At 44.1% G+C, this 17696-nt stretch overlaps 1 protein-coding gene across 1 annotated transcript in view; it reads left to right on the top strand.

Annotated features, from left to right (window-relative positions):
- Positions 1-17696, top strand: part of LOC309566772 (lysosomal protective protein-like) — a 90751-nt gene that overhangs the window by 31993 nt on the left and 41062 nt on the right. Inside the window, exon 6 of the mRNA XM_082272067.1 lies at positions 6743-6898. Coding sequence (XP_082128193.1) covers positions 6743-6898 — 156 coding nt within the window. The remainder of the gene's footprint in view (positions 1-6742; positions 6899-17696) is intronic.

The raw sequence follows: 17696 nt of genomic DNA, 5'->3' as shown, positions 1-17696 counted from the left end.
CCATTTGTTTGCTTTTCACACAGCACAAACATTGTCCATTGAACATGTCCCTTTGTTTTCTTTCACACAGCACATGTTCATTTATAACAGGATCCTTTACTCTTCAGATTCTTCATATTGAACACAGTTCATTTAACAGGTCCCTTTACTCTTCACACTCTTCACATGGAACACTTTGTCTTCTCACCTTTGAGACGTCTTCACTCGTGGTTACCCTCCTTAGCTTCACATTGCTTTAGGGGGTCTTCTCCCATGCTCACCAGCTTGTCGGGAGGCACACATCCGACTGTCCCCCTCTCCCAGCCCACACGGCGACAGGCGGCAGCAGTCCTTCTCCCATGCCCACACGGCGTCGGGAGGTACACGTATGTCTGTCCTCCTCTTCCCAGCTCACACAGCGACAGGAGGCAGCACTCAATAGATTTTCTCTGGACAAATTATAGAGGCCTTGATCTCCTCATTCTGAACAGCTGAATGGTTTTCAACTTCCTGCTGGCTCTCTCTGCAGCCAACACCCTATAGTATCAGTGAACTTTCAAAGCAGGTGGGAATGTGTCTCCTCTCAGTGACTACATTCCCAGATTTACCTGACTTCCTGTCACATACCCCCCCCTCTTGTTTCAACCCTAGGGTTGGGACACATATTTCCAGGCACGCATGTGTCAGGCACTGCTGACTCACTGATAAGCCTCCTATTATCCTCAAGCTTCCGGATGAAACTGTTTTGTCATCTTCATTGACAGATTTCTCATAAATGCCACACAGTTTGTCTCTAATCTCATATACACATTCTTCAACTGCATTTTTGGCATCATTTTGCTCCTTCTCGTTTCTGTCATCTTCATTGACAGCTTTCTCATAAATGTCAGACAGCTTGTCCCTCATAACCGTCTGTCCAATCCACCATGGAGGACCGTGATCCATAGGCAACTCAATTGGGCTAGTCTTAATGTCTTCAACATTCTTAAGACGCCTCTCTCTGCAATCCATAAATGTTTTCCACAAAACTTTGAGAACCTTTGCTTCACTAAGCTTTGTTCCAAGTAGGGACTCTTGACATCCCTCTGTGACTTGAGTTGCCTCTCCATACAGCTGTACACAATCATTGACTTTTTGTTGTAAAAGGGAATGATCTTCCTTCTTGAGCTTTGCTTGCTCTAAGATGCTGTGCAGAGGATTTTCCAATTGAGACAACAGGCTGTCACACATTTCTTCAAAGTGACCCCTGTTCCTTTTCCCAGAGATATCAATATCATTCAAACATTTCATATTCATAGGCAGATCTGAAGCATTTGCACTCATCAACTTCTTAAACTTTTCGCCCTCCTGAGCGAGTCGCAGTAAAGGCCTACTATTTGATTTGATATTCAGTTTATATTTCTTGCCAAACTCTTCACAGAAGTAGCCAACCAGAACATCATCAACTTTCCTTCCACCAACATATGGGTCAAAGGCAACAACACAGTTGAACCCAGCGATCTGGGTGGTATCCATTATAGACCTCCTCTCTGCATCAGTGAAGAAGCATGGAACTGCAACACATTCTTTTACAGGTTTCTTCAATGCACTTTCTGCTGAACTATTTGACCGCTCAAGGTCACCTAGTTCTTTTTCTCTATCTGAATTCCACATGGAATGCATCTCAAGATCACGATCAAACTTCTGCCACCCGTCTTTCACCAGTTCCATTTTGGAAACACTCCCTGAAAGGCACTTATTCATTTGCTTCACGTTTTCACCAACAGCCTTAGTTTTCCCCACTAGGTTTTCAGCCTGAACTGAGAAATCATCACATTTCTTACTCAGCTCCTTTGTTTGCTGAAGTTCTAATGATACATTTTCCAATGCTTGAAGTTTTTGAAGGAACGGTTTATTCCAAAGGGGTGATTCAAGCCACATGTCATCACATTTCTGAGGCTCACTCAGGACAGACCCCAAAACACTGATCCTTTTAAAAACTGCATCAGGCACACTATCCCCTCTTTGGGACAGATCCTCTGTTGCCTGGAATTCCTCTTCCAGTTCCTGCAACGGAATCTTCATCTCTTCTACTTGCTGTTCTAAGGCTCGCTTAGACTTTTCTAGCTCCTGAACTCTTTTCACAACATCATCCTTGGAGCTGACCAATTCTTCCATTTCTGTACGCAGCTGTTTGTCAACACTTTCTAGTTCAGCCTTACACTCTAGAGCTTCCTCCAAAGAGCGAGCCAAGAACAGGGCTTTGCTCTCGTTATCACGCACCTCCGTTTCTGCACGGGCGCGTTCTTCAGCATATTTTGCAGACACAGGCTTCTCTTCACCAAGCATCTGATCAAACTTCTTTTTCACATCTTCAACACACTGTAATGAACCAACGCTTTCTTCCATGCGTTTTTTCATATCCGCTATCTGAGCTTGCAATGTTGCGACTTGCTCTGATAGGTTTTTCTTTGCTTCCGCCTCCTCTTTTAATTGTTCCAGGAAGCCATTTTTCTCATCTTCCATTTGTTTGAGCTTTGTGCTAAAACTCAGCCTTTGACACCTCTCCTCCTGTAAGAGTTCCTGCGTGTCTTGCAGCTGCGATTCCAAGATAGAAAAATCTTCCGCAATTTCTCTAGATTTGCTGTCTGCTTGAGAAAGCTGATTTGTAACATTGTCCAGCTCAACCTGCAGTCGGTTTGCCTTCTCTGACAGCTTAGCACACAATCGGTCACCTTCTGACACCTTCACTTGCGATTCCAGAAGCTGTGCCTCTACTTTTTCCCCTCTTATGTTCACAATCTCCTTTTCCCTGCATAAGAGCCTTCACCTCATTGGCTAGTTTCTGGGAATGAGACTGTAATTCTGCCACACAGGCTTCTTTCTCCTTTAACTGCTGCTGGAAACGTTGGGCTTCACCTTTCCAACTTTCACAGTCTGCACGTAATTCATCTACCACATTGCTCAAAGTGGTGAGCTCATACACAGTACTCAGTAATTTAGCCTCTCTTTCACTTTTCTCATTGTCGCTGAGAGACAATGTCGTTTTCAGAGCGACATTCTGTTCCTGCGACTCCTGCAGGTCTATTTTTGTAACTTCCAAACACTGAAGACTTTTTTCCAGCTGATTACGCAACTCCAACATATCAGCCATACTTTGCTTCTGCAAAGTCTGAATTTCACTTTCCTTTTCCATGAGGATGGTATCTTTCTCCATTATAGTCTCTCTGCGTTTTTGCAACTCGACCAAAAGAAGAGCAGTGGATTCTTCCCACTGTAACACATGAGACTTGAGTAGTTCATTCATTTCCTGCAAGTTTCTATGCTCCATTTTAAGCAATTCCAAGGCTTGTTCCTTTTCTTCCATTTTCCGTTGCAAGGCATCCAACTCAGCCCTGCACACATACTCGGTTTACTCCAAACCGATGGCCTCCATTGGCTGCTGGCGTCTCTGTTTCCAGCCTGCCATGCTCTCTTGATGAGCCTTTTGTTGAGCTGCAAAGCTCTGCTGAAAATCCGCATTTGCCTGCTGTTGAGCTGCATTTGCTTGCTGTTGAGCTGCATTTGATATAATCAGATGTTTCAACATCTCCTCCATTTTGAGTTTACTTTTCATCTGAGCACACTGCGTCTCCATAGCGGTTTCATCAGTGTTGCTAGGGACAACAACCTTCCTCTTTAGTAGACTCTCTTTAGGCATGGATGGGGCTGGTTCAGACGGCAACATCCCCTCCATCCATAGAATCCGGTCTCTCATTTCATCTATCTTTGCATTCTTCAGGCGTTTTGAACGCCCCATCTTCAATAACTCCACAAACAAATTTTTCACAGTCCAGCAAAAATTTTTCAGACCACTGTCTCTTTAACACATGTAGTTTTTCTCTCTCTCTTGCAAGATCTCTTTTCCTGCACACACAGTTTGTGCAGTCACTTGCACCAGACACAACAAAGTTCATCAAATAATTTTGAGACCGCTGTCTCTTTAAAACACTTTTTTTTTTCTGTCAGGATCTTCTCTCCTGCACACATAGATTGTGCAATCTCATGCACCAGATAAAGTTCATCAAACATTTGCACTTCCTTGCAGGGATCTCTGCTTATGCCCACTGCATACCTCCACCATATGTGAGGGATTAGCTCGGTGGTAGGCGTGGATGACCCCTTTGGGGGTGCGTTTTCACAGAGAGATAGCCGATTAGAGGTTGAAAACAAGACTGATTTATTCATGCAATTTACTTAACACAATTGCAAGCATCAAAACAGCCAAAATAAAATAAAAGACAAAATAAATCCTTGCCTCTGTGGGCGGCTACCTTCTCACGCTGGAACCTACCTAAGAAGTCTTTCCAACCTACTGTTGGGCCGACACTGCTGATCCTACAGCCGACACTCAAATGTCCATTTGTTTGCTTTTCACACAGCACAAACATTGTCCATTGAACATGTCCCTTTGTTTTCTTTCACACAGCACATGTTCATTTATAACAGGATCCTTTACTCTTCAGATTCTTCATATTGAACACAGTTCATTTAACAGGTCCCTTTACTCTTCACACTCTTCACATGGAACACTTTGTCTTCTCACCTTTGAGACGTCTTCACTCGTGGTTACCCTCCTTAGCTTCACATCGCTTTAGGGGGTCTTCTCCCATGCTCACCAGCTTGTCGGGAGGCACACATCCGACTGTCCCCCTCTCCCAGCCCACACGGCGACAGGCGGCAGCAGTCCTTCTCCCATGCCCACACGGCGTCGGGAGGTACACGTATGTCTGTCCTCCTCTTCCCAGCTCACACAGCGACAGGAGGCAGCACTCAATAGATTTTCTCTGGACAAATTATAGAGGCCTTGATCTCCTCATTCTGAACAGCTGAATGGTTTTCAACTTCCTGCTGGCTCTCTCTGCAGCCAACACCCTATAGTATCAGTGAACTTTCAAAGCAGGTGGGAATGTGTCTCCTCTCAGTGACTACATTCCCAGATTTACCTGACTTCCTGTCACAATATATATATATATATATATATATAAATACTTCCATTGCTGTGTGATGTGTATGATATAGTATATATGAACTGTATAACCAGAATGACACCCGCTCCTAATTAAACAAAGATTATGGTGTATGCAGCTGCTGTCTAATATTCCCAACAGGGGTTTTATAAAGTTTTTCCTAGGCAGTGCTTGCTGTGACAAAACAAAATTTGTGCCTTAGTAAAACACACTGCACTCATCAGATGGCGATGACTTCCTTACTGTACAGCAAGGGAAGTCATAAAGGCTTGATGGTCCTTAGGGGGACCTGTCCCGATGATCCTAATGTTCTGGGACATTCTGCTCCCTCTCTATTTTCAATTCCACCACACTGCCTGCCTCTTGAACCCATTAGAGTAACACATGAATTACATCAAGGAGGAGTAAAGATCTGCAGCAGGAAACCATAAGGATCATCGGGACAGGTCTCCCTAAGGACCTTCAAGCCTTTATGACTTCCCTTGCTATAAGTACATCTGGTGAGTGCGGCGTGTTAACTGTCAGCACAAGGTGGAATATTCACTACAGGGGATACCCTGGGAATCAGGCACCTAAGCAATCAAGATGGCACAATTACCGGAAGTAAAGCTCCTGATCACTGCTTGCGATTCGGAGCTTTCCATTCATGTGACCACCGTGACAGTCAATCACAGCAGTCACATGACCATAAACCTCACCTCTCTGCATCAGAAACATCTTAAGGGCCTGGCAGTGCCGGCGAAAAGGGGTTAAGGGGTGCTCTGTGGACTCTGATGCAAGGGGGACTTTGGTGAGCAGACACCCCCTTACATCAGAGTTTTATAGTTCCTCTTTACATCAGAGTCAACAGCATTCCTCCTTACATCAGAGCCCCCCTTACCCAGGGTTCCCAAAACATCCGTTACATCAGAATTCCCCTTTACATCAGAGCCCCCCCTTAAATCTGGGTTCTCCTTTACATTAGAGTCCACAACACTCCACCCTTACATTGTAGGTGGAAATTCTGCGGACTCTAAGGAGGGTTGTGCAGACTCTGATGTAAGGGGGGCTCTGTGAGCTCTGATGTAAGGGGGGCTCTATGGACTCTAATGTGAGGGGAGCTCTGTGGATTGTGATGTAAGGGGGGCTCTGTGGATTGTGATGTAAAGGGGGGGCTGTGCAAATTTTAATATAAGGGAGCAGGGGTGGGAGGAGCTGGAGATCTGCACAGTGAGCAGAAACAGTGAGTAAAAAGAGGCACCGTGATTAGAGAGAAAAGTAGGGGGGGACATGACTGCAAGGGGCACTGTGATGGGGGCTGTGATTGCTAGGGGCACTGTAATGTAAAGGGACACTGTGATATAAAAGGGATTGCACTGTAAAGGGACACTGTAATCATTACAGTGCAGTCCCCTTTATATCACAAAGTCCCCTTTACATTACAGTGTGGAGGACCGACTCTGTGAATGCCTAACCCCCCCAGGCCCCCCACCCAGTTGCTGGGAAAATTGGCTGCTCAGTCTAAAATGCCCGGGTCTATATTTTGTCCCAGGCCTGCTTCAAAGTGTTTTCATGGCAGAATCAAGTTCAGCAAAATCGCTTCATCCCTACTAGTTGGATTTATATCTAAGAGAATTTTTTGGTTGCACCCTTTAAACCTTTATTTTCTGTTACCAATTACACTAAAATATTTTCTGTTTCTTCATATCATTTTTCTTTTAAAGGCTTGCTTGCACTTTGCTGTAATTGTCTGTTATCTACCTTTGTAAATATCTCACACAAGACTTCTTTTTCAGGCTGCTCAGGACAACTACATGGCAATGAAAGATTTTTTCCGTCTGTTCCCAGAGTTCAGTAAAAATGAATTCTACATTGCGGGAGAAAGTTATGGGGGCTTTTATGTTCCAAAGCTGGCAGTTGAATTATCAAAGGATGATAGTATAAACCTGAAGGTGAGCCCTTATTTTTATACAGTAAGACTCACTCAGAATACATTTATTGAGAATTATTTATGGATGAACTGTTATATGTAAAATATCAAATATATCAATGTGACCTAATTCATATAGCACCCTTAAGACAAGCAGTGGTGAATTTGCACTTTGCAAGTGCAGTTGCCCCAAAGCTTAATAAACGAGATGAAGCTTCACTTTGCAAAGAATACCCAATCACATGCAAGGAAAAAAAAAAGTGCTTACTTGCACATAACTGAATGATGGAAGTCAGCAGAGCTTCCCTGATTTACTTGGTTCTGGAGCAACTGCACTTGCAAAGCACAAAGTCCATTTGCCTTTAGTAAATCCACTCCAATGTCTGTATACACTGCGTTCCTAGTACACTCTACTTTGCCACAAACTTGCTATGCTGGCAGAATTAATTTACAGGTTTATGGTAGTAAACTGCAGCACACATAAGATTTGTTGTTGTGAGGGTGGTCAGATTATACCTCAACATTTGACTACACTTTATTGTCAATGGGAGGTGTATGGATTCAATGAGAGATATAACAGTTTCTAGTTTATGGCTAGGACATTATTATCAATCACACATACATTTGTTCTTCAAGTGAAAGGTGCTTTGAACACAATTTATACAATAGCTAATTAATTGAATTGTCAGTTATGGATGTTCTTGCAACCATCTTATGCCTCGTACACACGCATCGATAGTTGGCCGTGAATTTTCGGCCAACGTCCGATCGGCCGATTTTTGGCTTGTTAGTATGATGCTTTCGACAACCAACTCCGACTTTTCGGCCGAACAAAATCTGGTGTGCAGGCTATAAAATTTTTGTTGGCCGTCAACAGAACGGCGATTTTCCGTCAGTCAGTACAGATTTCGGCAGACAAAAATCTGATGAGCAAGACTGGGCATGCTCAGAGAAGAAAAAACACACGGAAAGTAAACCAGCACATGACATCACTTCTGAAGTTGGTTTTTGTTGGCCGAGGAAATTCGTGTGCAGTCTAGAGCACATTTCAACCAACACAACAACACTGGACAAAAGACGGCCGATCGGTCGGCCGATAATCGTTGCATGTGTACGAGGCATTAGTCATGTTAGATGTGGAATGCAAGCCTCCTGTATCCTGTCTCCAAGCATAAAAATCTCGCTATAAAAGTGTAGCTGAGTGCTGCAGCCAGCTTCTCCCCCCTCTCTCACTGCAGCTGACAGGGAAGATATGGGTGAAATACCTTTGCCCCCCTCCTGGCAGAGAGGTTGTGCCAAATAGAGAGCAGAAGACCTTGAGACATTTGGAGCATGAGAAAGGAAACTGGCAGGGCTGCAGAGCCTCATTGGAATTGTAGTTCTTAAAGAAGATACATCATACATGTTTATAGAGACATATGGCTACTGGACTTCAGTTCCCACAAATCCTTGCGGCTAGAGGAGCAGAGCTTCACAGTTTTTCCTGGGTAAAATAATTGAGATCTAGGCAGTCCTGGGGAAAGAGCAACAGAGACAGATCTAAAGCCAGGTTCTGTGTTCCACAACTGGTGGAAGGGAGCCATTGAAGAGGAGCTAGGAGAACCTATTGCTGAGGCTGTTCCCCAATGTCAGGGAGAGGGGATGGACTTACATCTTTGCCCGCTGGAGCTGCCTTCAGAGACTGAATTGTAAGAGAGAATCGCTGTGTCTTCAGGGTTTGAGCTGAGAGACTGTGGCCTGTGTGAGAATTCGGGACCTGATCGCTGGGAACTGCAAGTCACCAAACCATTGGCACTAGATTAGCCGACTCATAGGAAGTTGTGAGCTAAACTACATGCCCTAACCGCACTACTTAAAGAGGGGCCTTACTGAATGCCAGCCAGTGTTAACCACTAGGTGCCAGTTACTTTTACCCCCTATAGGGGTAACCCCACTCTTGGAACGCATACATCCATCAGCTGTTGGGGTGTATGCCCGGACCCTTTTTGACACTTATGAACTGGTTGAGGTTATTTGGAGATTCTAGCAATTTGGTTATGGTTCAATTTACCAGTGCTTTAAGTGCAAGTTAGTAATTGTTCATTTGGCTATTCTACTGCTCTATTCTACTGCTCTTTTGTCTATGCATTCATCCGTTTGTTGATTTGCACTGTATTACATTGAATTGCCTTAATACATTCAATTGGTCAAGCTGTTTGTGGCCTCAAATGGTCTTTAGTATACAGCCAAGTGTGTAATTGGAGACTGAGTAAGTTAGAGAGTTGTGGCAGAGAAGAAGACCCATCATCACCAGCGGCTCCTTTGGAGATAGCGCTACAAAAGCATTACAGACATTTTTACAGTCAGCTAACAAAACAGCAGACAATCTTTTATACTCCTGTATAAGCATTTTTCAAAAAAGCACAGGCACAGTGTTCAGCAGTCTAAGGCTGAGGTGCTGTCTTGTACCTGTTAGTGGAGCTTGAGATGACAAGGGTGACCTCTAGCATGATTCCCGCTCAAGCACCCCTGGTAGTGGTGGCAGGGACTGTTAGGACAGCGATAGGGAGCAGGTGCCAGGAAGTTGGTTCTGCGAACTTGAACTTGGAGGTACTAAGGTTGGATGAGCAGAAGCGAGTCAGGTCACAAGCCAAGTAGGAACACAAGTCACAAGGGTAAAGATGAAGACCATCCATTAATTAACCTAAGCTGGCCTCAGGCTTAAATAGGCCAATGGGCACTAGGATCTGTGGGTGCGTGCATCCACGTGTGCATGCGTGCATCTTCCTGCAAGTCCAGTTACACATCTATTCTCATGAGTATGAGAATGCGCCCATTCGTGCAGGTTCGCTCCCGAGGAGCTAAGGGAACCTGTTGAAGTGCCTGTCATCCCACATCAGGGAGAGAGGATGGACCTGCATTTGAGCCTGCTGGAGCTGCCTTCAGAGACTGAGCTGAGAGAGGGACAGTCTCTGTGTCTTCAGGGTCCGAGTTGAGAGACTGTGTGAGGATCTGGGACCTGATTGCTGGGAACTGCAAGTCGCCAAGCAATTGGGACCTGAGGATCCTGGCAGATGCCTCTACAGTGATAAATATATGAAGCAACGCTAAAAAACTGAACTCAATATTGTGAAAACACAAACATTAATCAATATAATGACATCAAACTTAGGTGAAAAACGGGTACAAAGAAAAAACCCCAATTATTTAAATAGTGTCTATAAGAGCCCATACACAAGGGCTGAAAAGGAAAAATATATGTGAAACAAAAAAGTCCAAAGGAAACAAATTGTCCGCAATTCACTTGCTCCACCAGTTTGCCCACAATCCCAATTCATAGAGTTTCCACGACCAGGTGACACCAAGTTTCAAAGCCTCTTACCGGATCCTGTAGACCATCATATAGTATGGTCAAATGCACGTGTTACATCTCCTTATGAAGGGAAACTCCAAACTGCCAAACGTGATCCAGTCAGGGTTAGTTTTTCAGCAGGATGAAAAATAAGAAGCACATACAGTATGCCCATAGTGTAACCCATAAAAAAAACATTTATTAAAAAAATAACAAGTGAAACTTGCAAAGGAGATCACACTGAGCAAATCTTTGGGAAATAGGTTTAAAAAACTTGCATATAGCAATAAAAACAGATACAATTACTATCCCAAAAAGCAGCAGGCTGTGTGGCTGCACCGGACTCTCCCACCGGACAACAAGCATGTGTGATGATGAAGCATCGTAGCCAAGCCTAACTAGTTTTGTCAAAGAGATGACGTCAGAGGAGGACTGGCTAGCCTTTGCCCAAGGATTTGCTTAGTGTAATTCCCTTTTAAAGTTTTACTTGTTATTTTTTTAATAAATGTTTTTTATGGGTTACACTATGGGCGTATATTCTTTTTATTTTTCATCCTGCTAATGAACCAACCCTGACTGGATCACGGTTGGTGCTTTGGAGTTTCCCTTCATAAGGAGATGTAACATGCGCATTTGACCATACTATATGATGGTCTACAGGATCTGGTAGGAGGCTTTAATACTTGGTGTCACCTGGTGGTGGAAGCACTACAAATTGTGATTGTGGGGACACTGGTAAAGCAAGTGAATCGTGGACAATTTTTTTCCTTTGGACTTGTTTCACATATATGTTTCCTTTTCAGCCCTTGTGTATGGGTTCTTATGGTCACTATATATATTTGGTGTGATTTTTTTGTACACATTTTTCAACTAAGAAGTTTGATGTCATTATTTTGATTCAGTTTTGTATTTTCACAATATTGAGTTTTTTAGTGTGGCTTCCTTTATTTATCACAATTCTTGCATCTAGTGTCACAGATTGCTTAAGCAACTGCTCATTTGTAATTTTTAAGTTTTAGTGCAGATATTCTATATGATTTTAGATGCCTTTGCAGCCTGCCACTTGCAGTTACACTGATGCTGAACTGCCTACCTAACAGGGGTTCTCCCACCCTTCCCCTCAGTCCACAACACATTCAATGAGAACCTGACATTGTCTCCTGAGCACCTATGTACTTCAACTCTGCATAGGTTGTCAGAAATCACGGAGAGGGCTACAAAAGTCACCAAAAATACACACATGGCAGCAGAATATCATCAGTTGTATTGTCAAAGCTCAGTTATTATCCATGAACATTTTTTATAATTGCAAGCGAACCACACTAAACAGATCCTGTAGCTCTTCTCTATTGTTTTGACTTAAAGTTCTACATTTGGGGGGCGTGGCCGATGATGCACGGCTGAAGACGTGCCTAGCTGAGCTTTGTGCTCTCCCAGCGGCAGCAGGCTATTTTATTAGTCCCAGGACTCAGCACCAGAGATTCAAGCTTCTCCACTGGATCCCCCAGCCTCTGCTAGCAGGTCATTGGCTCACAAAGGTAACATACAGTGGGTACGGAAAGTATTCAGACCCCCTTAAATTTTTCACTCTTTGTTATATTGCAGCCATTTGCTAAAATCATTTCGGTTCATTCTTCTTCCTCATGAATGTACACATAGCACCCCATACTGACAGAAAAACACAGAATTGTTGACATTGTTGCAGATTTATTAAAAAAGAAAAACTGAAATATCACATGGTCCTAAGTATTCAGACCCTTTGCTGTGACACTCATATATTTAACTCAGGTGCTTTCCATTTCTTCTGATCATCCTTGAGATGGTTCTACACCTTCATTTGAGTCCAGCTGTGTTTCATTATACTGATTGGACTTGATTAGGAAAGCCACACACCTGTCTATATAAGACCTTCCAGATCACAATGCATGTCAGAGCAAATGAGAATCATGAGGTCAAAGGAACTGTCTGAAGAGCTCAGAGACAGAATTGTGGCAAGGCACAGATCTGGCCAAGGTTACAAAAAGATTTCTGCTGCACTTAAGGTTCCTAAGAGCACAGTGGCCTCCATAATCCTCAAATGGAAGACGTTTGGGACGACCAGAACCCTTCCTAGAGCTGGCCGTCCGGCCAAACTGAGCTATCGGGGGAGAAGAGCCTTGGTGAGAGAGGTAAAGAAGAACCCAAAAGATCACTGTGGCTGAGCTCCAGAGATGCAGTCAGGAGATGGGAGAAAGTTGTAGAAAGTCAACCATCACTGCAGCCCTCCACCAGTTGGGGCTTTATGGCAGAGTGGCCCAACGGAAGCCTCTCCTCAGTGTAAGACACATGAAAGCCCGCATGGAGTTTGCTAAAAAACACCTGAAGGACTCCAAGATGGTGAGAAATAAGATTCTCTGGTCTGATGAGACCAAAATAGAACTTTTTGGCCTTAATTTTAAGCGGTATGTGTGGAGAAAACCAGGCACTGCTCATCACCTGTCCAATACAGTCCCAACAGTGAAGCATGGTGGTGGCTGCATCATGCTGTGGGGGTGTTTTTCAGCTGCAGGGACAGGACAACTGGTTGCAATCGAGGGAAAGATGAATGCGGCCAAGTACAGGGATATCCTGGACAAAAACCTTCTCCAGAGTGCTCTGGACCTCAGCCTGGGCCGAAGGTTTACCTTCCAACAAGACAATGACCCTAAGCACACAGCTAAAATAACAAAGGAGTGGCTTCACAACAACTCCGTGACTGTTCTTGAATGGCCCAGCCAGAGCCCTGACTTAAACCCAATTGAGCATCTCTGGAGAGACCTAAAAATGGCTGTCCACCAACGTTTACCATCCAACCTGACAGAACTGGAGAGGATCTGCAAGGAGGAATGGCAGAGGATCCCCAAATCCAGGTGTGAAAGACTTGTTGCATCTTTCCCAAAAAGACTCCTGGCTGTATTAGATCAAAAGGGGGCTTCTACTAAATACTGAGCAAAGGGTCTGAATACTTAGGACCATGTGATATTTCAGTTTTTCTTTTTTAATAAATCTGCAACAATGTCAACAATTCTGTGTTTTTCTGTCAGTATGGGGTGCTATGTGTACATTCATGAGGAAGAAGAATGAACTTAAATGATTTTAGCAAATGGCTGCAATATAACAAAGAGTGAAAAATGTAAGGGGGTCTGAATACTTTCCGTACCCACTGTACATGGGTGCTGATTACGCTGCACCAGGGGGAACACAGATCAGAAGCATCAGCCCTTTTATCTGCATTAGAGTGGATTTCGAGTCCTGAGCAGCCAAAAAGCGACAGGTCACTGCAAATGAGGAGGCTGTTTCCATCTTTGCTGCCACACAAAGGGATCATGGGACTCGCTTAACAGTGCTTGAGTCCGCATCTAAAATCCACCTCCATCGCCTGCAGCAACACCAGCTCCGTATTGAGGACGGGGAAAACAGGAGCCGTATGAATAATGTAAGGCTCCAGGGCATACCAGAGGCCACGTCTGGAGACAACCTGAAGCCTACTGTCATTTCCATTTTAAACCAGGTTCTCAGCAGGGAGGCCCCAACACCTTTAGAACATGATCGAGTCCACAGAGAGGGCGGACTGGGCGGGAACGGTGAAGGCCGCCCACAGGATGTGCTGTGTAGGATCAACTACTACACCTTGAAGGAAGAAATCATGCGTAAAGCATGGTGCCTTGGGCCTGTGGACTTTGATGGGTCTAACACACAGCTATACCCGGACCTCTCTCGCAACACATTATACATGAGAAGGGTGGTCCGTTCCCGACCAGATTTTATTTGACAAGCCGAAGCTACATACACCTGGGGCCACCCCTTCAGCGTTAAGGTGACAAGGAATGGAAACAAATTTGTTCTATCAGACCCGGACCAACTTCCTGATTTCTTCTTATTTCTTGAGCAAGACCCAATCGATATTACAAACTGGTTGGATCCTCTGGACGACCATCCGTGGCTTCAGAGTTGTGGACCTCTCCCACAAAGGTGCAGACATCAAAGACACCCAAAGACTCCCTCCCTCACCCACATTTGGGACAAGTCCGGGGATTTAGTCTCCTCGCCCACTCAAATAATGCAGGCATTCAAGGAATTCTTCCACTCTCTATATAATATCTCTTCAGTATCACCCCGTTGCCCCCCGGCTCCCTCAGAAGAGGATAAGATATCCTACGTCACGAGCACCGCACTTCCAAATCTAGATGGTGCAACTGTAGGCAAGATTGAAAAGCCATTTTCGGAAGACGAGGTGGCAAAGGACATTGCTGCCACCCCTTCCAGAAAGAGCCCAGGCCCCGATGGTTTCACCCCTAAATTTTATAAAGTATTTTGCGCCCTCCTTGTCCCTTCCTTGACCAAAATGCTTAATTCCCTCTCAAAAGGCTTTATCTTCCCACCACAGACGCTTGAAGCTCAGATTTTTCTTATTCAGAAACCAATTAAAGACCCATCTTTCTGCGCAAACTATCGACCCATTTCTTTGATTGGGGTAGACCTTAAAATCTATGCTAAGGTGTTGGCAAATAGGCTACAGTCTTTATTGCCCCACCTAATACATATGGCTTTGTTAGTGGATGGGAGGCAAGGGATAACACTTTGAAAGCTCTCCTTCTGACCGATTACTCTTGTACTCACAATATTCCACTTTGCTTCCTAACGGTCGATGCTGAAAAGGCATTTGACCGAGTGGATTGGCAATTCCTCCGCCTAACCTTGCAACTGAATATTCTTCACGTTTATAAGAAAAACAGCCCGTCCCAGAATAAGTTCCAAAATGCTCTCTCCCCTAGGGTCCGAGGTAGAGCTAGTGTACCTGACGCCTCCCTATATCATAAGGCAGCAGTGCTAGCGCGCATTGTAGATTGGTTCCACAACTATTCATCCAAGCTGTGGATTCAACTGGAACGACATCTCAACTAAATCAATCTATGCGCCCTGCCGTGGACACCAGTAGTCTATCACAGGGATAAGTCTCTCTCCATTGACCTTACCTGCCAGACACTTCAGATTTGGCATTGCTTGACAACGTCCGGTACCTTGTCTAAATTACAGGGACCTATGATCCAGTTCTTTGGAACCCCAGCCTTTCCGCCAGCTGTTAGTAGAATGAGATTTGGGCCATGGAGTAAAGATGACCACAGACGGCTAGCCCATTTACTACGAGCTGACCCTTCATTAATGACTGAATCCCCAATCCGGGTACCCCCCCAACACTCGACAGGATGGCTACAGAGACAACAGGTTCTCTCGTACCTTCCCTTCCCTTTTGGACGTGGTAGCTCATCCATCGGGATTTGAGGGTATGCTCCTTCGGGCCAATCCCCCTAATCCTGTCATCTCCCAACTCTATGCTTCACTACTTAATGCCTTTTCTCCTGACCCTCCACCATATACAAGAGTGTGGGGAAAAATAATTACGACATGATATTTCGCTCATTGACTAGCAAAAATGCTTTATTCTGACCCACAAACTTTCCTTAGCCACCAAGGTACAGGAAAAGGGATTTAAACTACTGACAAGAGGGTACAGATGTCCCTCTACCATCAAATACATGGACCCATCCCTACTTGATACCTGTTGGAGATTCTCATCTGCCAGGGGTACTATGCTCCATGTCTGGTGGGATTGCCCCCCAGTCCTGAAGCTATGGAGGACCGTTTTTGCTCTGTACTGCAGGCTATTCAACCCTCACCAGACAGCTCTGTTGTCATTGATCCCGGGCACTCTCGAGTCAATTAAAAAGGATTCCCTGCAAAATTTCTTAGCTGCAACGGGAGCAGTGATTCCTAGACACTGGAGAACATCAAACATGCCTTCCCTGGCTGAGTAGGCCATTGAGGTGGATAAAATTAGAGACCTGGAACGCTTGTTAGCACAGGAGAAAGAAAATGTAGAACAATGGTTCTCATGGTCTGTGTTCCGAGACTAATCAGATTTCACCAAATAGGCTGAAGGCTCCTCTGATGGCAGTGTCTCCCAGCTGTAGCAGAGTGCGTGCCCCCCTCTTCCTTCCTTCTCCTCTCTGTCCTCCTATGCCTCCTTCTCCTCATTCTTCTTACTCTTCCCCCTGACTGTATGACTGTAACTTCTGAAGGACACTAATTCTCCTAACCATCTGATCCATAACATCATACCTCCATTCTAAAATATAAGTGATCCCTTCAGTACAACAATTTCATTAAAAACCGTGACTCGTACTAAACTATCGTGAAACTACATGTTCACTCCACATGAAAATTGGTCTTATATGTGAACTGACCAACATATAACCCTGAATTCTCGCCTACAGCTCACGATGGTATATACTCTAACTGTATTGCTCTTATTGTCAACCTTTTGACAAGGTTACATGTCCTTTTGCCTTCTTTTAATTATCCTATGTGAACACCTTTGTAGAATGCTTTGTCTACTTTTATATGACTTTACCTCAATAAAATAAGATTGAACTACATTTTGAGCAACTATATTTTATTTTGTTTTTCTCTTTTCTGCTGTACTGAGAATACAAAATGAGAAACAATATGGTCCCAACAGGGGTCCCATCCTTCCCATGACACATACTTCCATATAGTCAGATGACACTTTAGAATAACATAATGTATGACAGTATATTGATGTTAATACTACAATAAGACATGTACTACCATAGTTATACAAAATTACTGTAATTTAGTCCAAATTGATTGTCTTAATAAAATAATAATGCTCAGAAAACATTGCATGTGTATTTATTTGTTTTACACCCATATTGTAATCTGTCTGTAGTGCATGTCTAAGTTACTTGGAAGTGCCGATATGCTGGGTATACTATCCATCACCTACAAGGACATGTATACAGTAGCGCCAATTATTGCAGTAATTAGTGCAGAATTAAGGAATGAGGTGCAAATCTGGGGAGGACAACTGTCTATTCCAAACATTTTTTGGGGGGGCAACCCCTTCCTTGAAAGATTAATTTTTCCCTGGACAGAATAGAATTTACACAGAATTTTCCGTTGTTGAAATCTGGATGGGTTCGGGGAAAGCCATCATTGTGCAATCAGTTACCATCCTAGAAAAATAAGTTTTGCGGCCAGGATTATAGTAACAGGTTGATATATTTCCTCGTCTAGCATAGCCAACAAGCACATTTTGGGATCCAGTTTTAGTTGCTAGCAAGTTTTTTTTTTAAAAACCTGTACTATTTCTCTCCAATATCTAGTCAGCTTGGGGCATCTCCATAGCATGTGGATCAGGTCCTGTTCCAGTGTGACATCTAATTTTTATCTTTAACCACTTGACCACCGGAGGATTTTGCTGTCTTCCGTCCAGGCCACTTTTTGCGATTCGGCGCTGTGCGACTTTAACTGACAATTGCGCGGTCGTGCGACACCGTACCCAAACTAAATTTACGCCCTTTTTTTCCCACAAACAGAGCTTTCTTTTGGTGGTAATTGATCACCTGTGCGATTTTTACTTTTTGCGCTATAAACAAAAAAAGAGCAT

Source organism: Pelophylax lessonae (assembly GCF_965119305.1).
Source record: "Pelophylax lessonae genome assembly, chromosome: 11".
In the NCBI taxonomy this organism is placed as follows: domain Eukaryota; kingdom Metazoa; phylum Chordata; class Amphibia; order Anura; family Ranidae; genus Pelophylax; species Pelophylax lessonae.
Note: the sequence above shows the minus strand (reverse complement) of the source record. Positions and strands in the feature narration are given on the sequence as shown.